The 10,072-nt window shown below is 40.7% G+C and overlaps 1 protein-coding gene across 1 annotated transcript; it reads right to left on the bottom strand.

The window, feature by feature from the left end:
* Window positions 1-780: 780 nt before the first annotated feature.
* Window positions 781-2,411, bottom strand: LOC125058843. Its single transcript, XM_047662989.1, has one exon. The coding sequence runs from the start codon at window positions 2,321-2,323 to the stop codon at window positions 1,205-1,207; it is 1,119 nt and encodes a 372-aa protein (XP_047518945.1). The 5' UTR covers window positions 2,324-2,411; the 3' UTR covers window positions 781-1,204.
* Between the last annotated feature and the right edge of the window lie 7,661 nt (window positions 2,412-10,072).

The following is a 10,072-nucleotide window of genomic DNA, read 5'->3' as shown; positions in this document are numbered from 1 at the left end:
GGGGAGGCCCGTCAAATGTGCGGACCTCCTTATTCGGGACCTTGACGACAGCGTCACTGAGAGGGATGTGACGGAGGCGGTGGCTGCCATGGGTGGGTGCCCGGCTGAAGCGATCAAGCCGGGTAAGATTTTGAGGCGTGGGATACGGGGCTTGGGGGAGATGTTCCTCATGTGTCCGGTCGCCGCCGCCCAGAAAGTGTGCCAAGGAAAGCTCCTCATTGGGTGGAGCTCCTGTCGGGTTGAAATCCGAGAGGACCGCCCTTTGAGGTGCTACAAGTGCCAAAAGTTGGGTCACGTGCGAGCCACTTGTGACTCAACGATGGACTTGGCGGAGGTGTGCTATCGATGTGGGGTTGCTGGCCACAAGGCCAATGAATGCAGCTCGAAAGAGTTGCATTGCGCGGTCTGCTCAACGGCTGGGAAGCCAGCAGACCATAAGATGGCGGGAAGGGCCTGCAACCCTCCGAAGGTGACGAAGGGCCTGGGAGCCCAAAGGACTGGGACAACTGTGGGGAACGCTCCCATGGAGGTTGGTGTGGCACAACCATCATAGCTGCACCAGCCTGTTGGGGGGGATCTGGTGACGCTGTGCCGCGATTCAGGGGTGGTGACTGCACACCCTGGCCGAATGTGCCACTTGGTTGAGGCAACACTGTCTCGACCTGGTGTCGGTCGTTTGGACGGACCTCTCGCTGCCGAGTGTTGTTGCAGCAATACTAGGTAGCCATGAGGCATGGCGATCGGTTCTTCCGGTTTGCCGGTTCTTCTGGTTTCGCGGGGCCGCACAGTGGAACGAAACGGGCCGGTAGTGGACTTAGCATTTGAAAAAAAATAGTTTATTTTTTTAAATTTTTTATCATTCAGTTGGATTTTTCTATTGATTATAAGAAACTATTACTACTATCGACTTTTCAGATAACTTAGTATTTTCGGAGTTATTCATTTTCAAAGTTAATTTTGTATGGAAAAAAACAAAAAACAGTGAAAATCTCGTAATTCTCAAATTTTCTCATGTAATTGACTTTACATGAGCATAACACGTATATTTGTCCTATTTTTACGCTTACTCTCGAGTCTCGATTTTCCCCGATTTGGTCGCAATTTCAACATTTGTTCTCGATTCCTCACCACCCTAAGTGGTATCCCCCTTAGGCCTTAAAGCCTAACAAAATACGTAAAAAAAATACAAACTAGCTGTTTTAATTTAATCAGTGTCCAGGATATCAACATTAGCTATTTCAAAATTTTCCTGATCGTCATCATCAAACGTCTCTGCCCGTTCAATGATCAAACTTTGTGCTTCTTTTGACAAGGATTTATGTTTTCTGCCAAATTTGTGTCGTTTCGTTGAAATGAGTGGATCAGAGCTGATCAATAAATTGTTTAAAATATCTTCATTTGTAGCTTTTCTGCTGCATTTTCTAGAATGGTGTTGGCGGTACCTACGAAAGTCTTTATTTCTAGCTTCAGCAGCTTCTTCAGATAGCTGTCCAATTGGTAGTAGACTAAAACTTTCAATTATAGCTGCACCATGCATTAGAACTTTATGAACACTTGAAGGCATATAATACCAACTATATAAGTCTACATACAGTTGCATAGTGGCTTGAGCATAATCATGAAATTTGACTACATCAATGTGGTAGCCCGATGAAATTGCCTCTAAAATGATTGCAAACCGCCTTATTAAGTTCTCGCTAACACCTGTTATCTCAGCAGTAATGCTTGGATTTGCAAAAAATCTTCTAGCGGTATTTCCATCATTGGTGGTGCCATGACCTTGTTTGACAACATCAATCAGAAGGCCCATTCTATTTTTAAAAGCATCCTGTATGTTTTTCTTTTTGCTTTCCAGGATACACTTGGTGTCTCCCTTCACAGCCCATGTCTTTATCGTTAATCTGTAAGCTATATGCAAAATGCATTCCATCATTCGTATCCATATGTGCAATGATGACAATCCGTATCTACAAAGATCTAAATCAGTCTGTTTTGACGCAATTAAGGATAAATTATTCATCTCACTTGGAGTGGCTTTACAAATGTCGCATCTCTGAGATGAAGTGTCACATAATATTGATGTTGCTTTTCCGTCTATCATTGTCATTAATAAAGAGTGTGAAATATTTATTTCCCCGACTTCTGTATCCATTAAATCAGCAATTTCTTGCTCAATGGCATTTTTTTCCTGCAATATGGTTATTTTGTTTTCTTTCACAAATTCGAAAAAGATTGGACGACACCAATATGATGAATTCGGGGAATCATTTTGCCAGATAACTTGTTCGCCGCAAACCAATCTGATTGGTACTAAGCTTCCCATGAATATGCTTGAATCATCAAATTGACTGTCTGAAGTGTCGTCGTCTGTTTGGATTTTTTGCTTGTAATTCGCTTGATTAGAAGCACCATCAAATCCCCATTTACTGATAAGTGTTAGTTGCTTATACTTACGATGATGAGTGGCAGCATTATTCTTCTTGTCGTTACATCCAGTAGAGCTTGTAACTTTATTTTGGCTGAGGTTTCTGTCACTTTGATAGCGTTTTTTGATGGATAACATTCCATTTTCGCATGTTGCACTTGATAATACGATGGAAATATATTGTTGTCTTTTTCGTTAACACTTTTTCTTAATGTATTGTATTGCCACTTGGTCAATTTAAGTGATAAAAATAACCCCAACGCCTCATCCGGAGAAAACGCAGGTTTTGTTTCTTTGACAGATATACACCTTTTAACTTTTTGCACATCTTGTCGATTCTTTAATAAATGTTCTAGTATTTCTGCAATATCCTCATTCCCATCTGCTTTTAATTGCGCAAAATATGCATATGTAATCTCATCCGAAGACAAATGAAAGCTTTCGGCTCGTCTTTTTTTCTGTTTTGGAGCTAGTTCACAAAAAGGTTTTCTAGGACTTTGTTCAGTAGATACACCGATAGAAACTTTTGCTTGGGACTCAAACTGAGTTGATGTACTTGGTTCTGCACGATCATCATTATTGCTTAATAAACCATTCATAAAGTCTGGCCATATGACGTTTGTTTGTAACCATTCGCTATTTTTAGTTCTGAAAATATCGCCTTTACAATGAGCATTTTGCCATCTTCTATTTAAATTAAAACAAAATTTTGCACAAAACGATTTTAAAGACTTTTCGTGTTCATCACTTAAATTGACTAAGAGTTTGGACTTTATCTCACTATATAATATATCATTATTTTTAATACTACCACTGACTTTTAAAATAACGAAGAGATCAAGGTTTGTCATTAAATCTTGAAACATTTTTACAAACGTTATGATAACAAATAATAATATGTATGGGGTAGTCCGTCTATTATGGTGGGTAATAGAACACTAAAGTGTAAAACACTAAAGAACAATTTGTGCAGTATCGATGCACCAATCAGGTAACGACACGTCATTTGTTGTTGCGCTCTTATCACTTGATTCCCAGAAAAAAAAGTATCAAAACAAATGACGTCATAGGGTGGTCCGTGATGAAAAATGTCAAATATTGATTACACAATTGTAGAGATCTTTTTAAAGTATACATACTTGCTTTAGTCAATTTATTATACATAATATGTAAGTTTCTTTTATTATGGATTGCTAAATTAAAAAGTCATAGGCTTCATACAAATTTGAAATTGCTATATCTCCGAAACTATTAGTTAATTAAAAAAAACTCAAAGAATAAAAACGTTTTAAATATATGTCTAGATACCAAAAATATACATTTTATCTCTTAAGACCAAACTTTGAAATCCCAGCCCACTGTGGGCCGGTTTACCGGTTTTCCGGTTTTCCGGTTTACCGGTTTTCTGGTTTCGTGGGGCCGGTTTACCGGTTTTCCGGTTTTCCGGTTTACCGGTTTTTCCGGTTTCATGGGGCCGGTTTACCGGTTTACCGGTTTTCCGGTTTACCGGTTTTCTGGTTTCGTGGGGCCGGTTTTACCGGTTTTTCGGTTTACCGGTTTTTCCGGTTTCGTGGGGCCGGTTTTCCGGTTTTACCGGTTTTTCGGTTTACCGGTTTTCTGGTTTCATGGGGCCGGTTTACCGGTTTTCCGGTTTTTCGGTTTTCCGGTTTACCGGTATTTCCGGTTTCATGGGGCCGGTTTACCGGTTTTCCGGTTTACCGGTTTTCTGGTTTCGTGGGGCCGGGTTTCCGGTTTACCGGTTTTTCGGTTTCGTGGGGCCGGTTTGCCGGTTTTCCGGCTGTCGATCGCCAGCGGGAGGTGCGTTGAATCGACCGGAGGGGTTGTGCTTGGCGACGGCAAGGTGAAGGGTGGGTAGGCGCAGGGTGGGCCCAATATACGCATAGTTGCGTGGGTCCAACTGCGTCCCACTGCGTCGTCGCCAGGCCCTTATGCGGACATACCCGCCTGAGCTTTCTGGGTTGAATGCCTAGTGCGACCCCCGGGGAGCTCAATGCGGTGCCGGACGGCATTCATTCAGAATGGGTGTAGTCTGGTACCGCAGGCGGTATGGAGGGTTTAGGAGGAATTTTTAGTGGGTCCGGCTTCTCCCCTCTGATTAGCAGAGGGACTTTGAGAACGCCATCCCCACAGTCCCCGCGGTAGCGACTGCATACGCCCGCGGGCCTGCATTTGTGCATTTTAACCTCCTTCATAAAAAAAAAAAAAAAAAAAAAAGGTTAGGTTAGGTTAGGTTAGGTTAGGTTAGGTTTTTTTTTTTTTTTTTTTTTTTTTTTTTTTGCCCCTGCCTACTTGGCCTACCTCCCCGGCAGCGACTGCTCCGGGGCCGTGGAGCTGCGAACCCACCCCTCGACATTTGCCTATCAAGGACCTTTTTAGCTTTATTTATTCATCAAAAAATTACATTCATTTACATTTGTTATTCTTACATATTATTCATTTTACATTCTGTTTCTTACATGGTTGTCTTATACATTATGTTTACTTAACATTTATTTTACTTAGTTTACTTTATTTTAATTCTTAAATTTCTAATTCACTTATTCATAGATTTACAATCGTTCTATGGTTACATATTAATTACTCTAACATGTTTTTCATTTTCCAATTCACTTGTTGATAGATTTACATTCATTTTAAGGTTTACATATTAGTTATTTTAACATGTTTTCCATTTTTCATTTTGTTTCTTACATATTAGTTTTATATATTATTTTATTTAACATATAATTACTGGTCTACATTATTTTAATTCTTAAGTTTCTAACTGCTTTTTTCATAGATTTATATTCGTTCTATGGGTTACATATTAATTATTCTAACATGTTATTCATTTTACATTTTGTTTCTTGCGTATTACTCTTATACATAATTTTACTCAACATTTACTTCTTAGTCTACTTTATTTTAATTCTTAAGATTCTAGTTCGCTTATTCATATTACATTCATTCTATGGTGTACATAATAGTTATTTTAACATGTTTTTTATTTTACATTTTGTCTCTTACATGTTAGTTTTGAACATTATTTTTCTTAACATTTATACTTGTTAGTTTACTTTATTTTATTTATTAGTTTTTAATTCTCTTATATTGCGTTTTTATTTACTTCACATGAAGATATTCGTTAGTGATTTTATACATTACTTACTTAGAGCTTTGCGTTTATTGGTTTACTTTATTTTAATTATTACTTTTTCTAACACTTATATTCATGTTTTTATTTTTAATTTATGTATATGTTAATAGTTTGTGCACATTATAATTTTACGTTTATTTCAGAGTTTACTTTTGATAATACTTCTGTTTAATTACAGTTTTATATTTTGGTTATTTTGTATTAATTACATATTTTGGGTACAGAGTTTTTAGATTTTTGTTGTATCCTTACTATTATTTTGTTTGTCAATAGTTTGAGCGCCATTAAATCGTCTCGTCCGATCCAGAATCCGCTCACAAAAATTTTCCAAGGCCAATCTGTGCCCCGCAAGGATATCGGGCAGCACATTACGCGCTATCCGAATTCCCGCGGTCTGCTCCAGATTGTGTCTTTGTATGGTGAATATGGGGCACTCTGTTAGGAGATGCTCCACCGTTTGTAACGCGTTTTCGTCGCATTCACATGCGGGACTTGGTTTTATTTTAAAACGGTGGAGGTATTCCGCGAAGGCTCCATGCCCTGTTAATATTTGAGTCATTATAGGATTAAATCCTTTGGATCTTACAATTCTGTACGCGGTCTCCGGGTCGGGCAAGAACATCCTAGTTGTCGCCCCGGTTGTTTCATTGGACTGTTTCGTGACCCATTTTTGCACCGTGTTTTCGCGTATTAACTTTTTAACGTATGATATCGGGCAGCGGTCGTAGACCGGTTTCTGCTTTGCGCCTGTGGCTTCTTTGGCCAACTGGTCCGCTCTTTCGTTCCCCCTCCTCCCCGCGTGTGCTTTAACCCAGAAAAGTTTGATGTTCTTTTCTGAGTGTTGGATAAGAAGTTCGCGAATCTCGGTGACAAGGGGATCGAAAGAGCGTCCCCCCACAACCGCATCCAACGCAGACCTTGAGTCACTGTAAATGAGGACCTCAGTTTCCTTCCGCTGCACCGCTAGTTGCGCCGCTCTTTTTAACGCCATCAGCTCTGCTTGGTACACAGTGCAAAAATGTGCCAGATGCAGCTTTTGGCTCTTTATTTCAATGTCTCCTTTCCAAAGGGAGATCGCAGCACCCACCCCTTCTTCCGTCTTGCTACCATCCGTATATATTTGTAGACTACTACCGTTTATTGTAAGTTCTTCATTGGACAGGATAACATATTCCAATGCTGCCGTTGCCGGATGGGAAGTTTAGCAGAAAGGTGTTTTTATTTCCACCTCGGCTCCTTTCAGGTGCTCGCAGGCCGTGTACCCCTTTTTAATTTAATATAAGGTTTTGTTTTCGTGTGCTCTTAGGTCTAGGGGGAGCAAACCTGACAGCACTCTGAGGGAGCTGAGTGGAGTTGTTCTGTATGCCCTACATATTTTGATGGCAAAGCTTCTCTGTACCGTATCTAGTTTTTTAATAATGTATGCCTTATTCGCCGCGTCTGCCCATGCATTAGCCGCGTAGAGGACAATGGGCTCGACTACAGCCGTATATATTATTTTAATAATTTCCGGACTGAGTCCCCAGCTCACCCTAGCTGCCTTGGATACCTGTTTGTAGAGGCCGATGGCTTTATTGCAAGCTGCGTTAATATGATCGCTAAAGGTGATCTTATGGTCAATAGACCATTATTGTCAAGCCCAATATCTTCACGCTGTTCGACATATGTATTGGTGTGCCGCCCATGTTGAGTCGTGGTGTGTCATATTTAAGTTTATTTGTCATGAGCATCGCCTTGGTTTTTGCGGGGGCGAATCTTAATTTGTTTTTGTGTCCCCACTCGCAAATCTGCGTGAGTGCGTCGTTTGCTAATTTTTCAGTTTCTAGCGCCGTATTGGACTCGAACAGGAGGACCACGTCATCCGCGAAGGCCTGCGCATACACTCCGGCTCTCTCTAATGTTTGTAGCAGTGGGTCCAACAGCAGATTCCACAGGGTGGGTCCGCTGATGGATCCTTGTACGCAGCCTTTGTTTGTTGGTCTGGCCGCTACGGCTCCTCCGTAGACGACGCGGACCTCCCTGTCGCCGAGATAGTTGCGTACTAGTAGTGCCAGGTTTGGTGGACAACGCTCTTCAGTAAGTCTCACACAAATGGCCGGCCACCAGGCGTTATCAAAGGCACCCTCTATGTCCAGTGATATTAGTGTTATTAATTTTTTATTACTTAGGCCTAACTTGATTTTTCTCATAAGGGTATAGAGGGCGTCCTCGGTACCACGCTGTGGCATGAATCCATATTGCTTGAGGGAGAGACGGGGGATCAGGTGCCAGTTGAGTCTTTTTACCATCATTTTTTCTATTATTTTGCCCAGTACTGGTAAAAGTCCGATTGGTTGGTATGATTTAGGTTGATTATAGTCATCTTTTCCTGGTTTTTTGAGGACAATTACTGTGGCCTTTTTCCAGATACTGGGGAAGTATCCCAGGTCGAGGCATCTATTCGCCAGTGCCAGGAAAACGTCTAGGTCCGCAAAAATTGCTTCGCCGCAGATGTCTGACGTTAATCCATCACCTCCAGGGGCCTTTTTGGGGTTAAAACTCCTGGCACATTCCGCTAGTTCTTTGGGCGTAAAAGGCGGGTCATAGTTGTTATCATGACTCGATTCTTCTATTGTTGCGGCTTTTATCCGCATTTCTGTGTGCCAGAGAGTCTCTCGTGCGCTCGTATCTTCCGGGAAAAAGGTTTCCGCCAGGTACTGCGCCGAGTCCTGGTAGGAGAGTGTCACACCGTCCTTAACAAGTTGTTGATCAATTTGTTTTACGTTCGTTTTCCTGATTACCCTGTAGATGCCATCCCACAGGCTTTCTCCATCTTGCTTTTCGCAGAAGCTCTTCCAACTTTCCAGTTTATTCTTATTTACTGCTTCCAGGTATTCCTGCTTCGCCTTGCTGTATCGCTCTATAACAGTAGGTCGGCGGATAGCAGAGCAGTATCTGATTTTCCTCCTCATTTTTAGGACGCTTTTCTTCATTTGAACTAGCTCTTCTGTCCACCAGGGGGGGGTTGTGTGTTTCCTCTGTACTTTAATTTTTGGAATGTGTGTGTCGCAAGTGTCTGTGATTAACTGTGTGTATTGTACTATAGTGTTTTCTAGAAGTGTAGTGGAGTTTAGGGTGTTGATGTTATGTGATGTGAGTTGGTGTTCAGAAAGCAACTGTTTGAATTTCGCACGAAAGTGGGTCCAATTTGCTTTCCGAACATTGTATACTCTAGTAGATCTCGCGTGTCCATCATCCATTTTGATCCGTGAGGTGATCTCAAACTGGATGGCATTATGATCTGAACTGGTCACACTCTGGTCCACCCTCCAGTTTACAATGAGACCGAGGAGGTCAGGTGTGGCTACTGTGACGTCGACGCAGCTAGTGTATAATGTATTTCCTCTATTAGTGTTAAATGTTGGTGTCCCGCCCTGGTTTAATATTTCTAGTCCGGCGCTGTGGAAAGTCGTTTCTGCTTCTTCCCCCCTCTCATTCGTTATTCTGTCCCCCCACCAGACGTTCCTCGCGTTTATGTCACCTCCTACTATCGTTCTTCGACCTAATTTTTCGATGGCTTGTTTTAATGTCTGGAGGTGCGGACTTAGGGGGTTTGGATACGGTTCGAAGTATATCGAGACTAGATTAAGCTTTCCTTTTTCTGTGTCTATAGATATGGCAATCATATTCGGGCTGGATATCTCGGGGTGTTGTGTGATATGTATGTTGTTGTCTAGTATGACAATCGCCGCTTTGATATGATTGCCAGATCCAGTATGTTGATATACTCTAGTGCCCGTGTAGTTCTTCATACTTCGAACCGCTCCGATGTAAGGTTCTTGTACAAGCAAGATGGAGATGCCCTGTTTCTTGGCCTCGAAGATTAGCTCTTCCGTGACAACTGCTGATCTTTGTACATTCGCTTGCATTACTTTGATTTTGCTTGGGAGAACTTTAGCAGTATTGTACTGACCTTCTAGCCAGCACATCCCACTTCCTACGAACTGGGCATTCAGGGCTAAACGCACTGTGGTCTAGTAGATTAAAGTGCACTAGAATTAGTTTTATCAAGTGGTGCATAAACAGGTTATTAATAAGCGAGAAAGATACTTTTATAGGTATTATTACGATTTTTATCAAATATGTTGTTTAAAAAGGTTGTTATATAAAAGATATTATTTAATTTAAATTAAGCACTATGTATTTTAATGTGTTTTATAATAAGCTCTATTTGATGGTTTGTAAACAGATTATAGAAAAGAGTGAAAAACGAAGAAAATTTTTTTAAAGATATTAATTTAATTATTTTTGTTATGAAAATTATTTAAATTATGAAATTGACTTGTATTAATATATTAAATGAAAGCCCTTTGAACGGCGGTTCTAATGATGTATGGCATAAGATTCTGGCACGGCCGGTTAAAAGTTGATAAAAATTTAATAAAATTTATTTTTGTTAAGAAAATTATTTAAATTATGAAATTTACTTGTATTAATATATTAAATGAAAG

This window comes from Pieris napi, chromosome 18 (genome assembly GCF_905475465.1).
Source record: "Pieris napi chromosome 18, ilPieNapi1.2, whole genome shotgun sequence".
NCBI classification, from domain to species: domain Eukaryota; kingdom Metazoa; phylum Arthropoda; class Insecta; order Lepidoptera; family Pieridae; genus Pieris; species Pieris napi.
Note: the sequence above shows the minus strand (reverse complement) of the source record. Positions and strands in the feature narration are given on the sequence as shown.

Coding starts and splice junctions, on each gene's coding strand:
- LOC125058843 (XM_047662989.1), bottom strand. CDS start 2,323: ATGGGAAGCTTAGTACCAATCAGATTGGTTTGCGGCGAACAAGTTATC.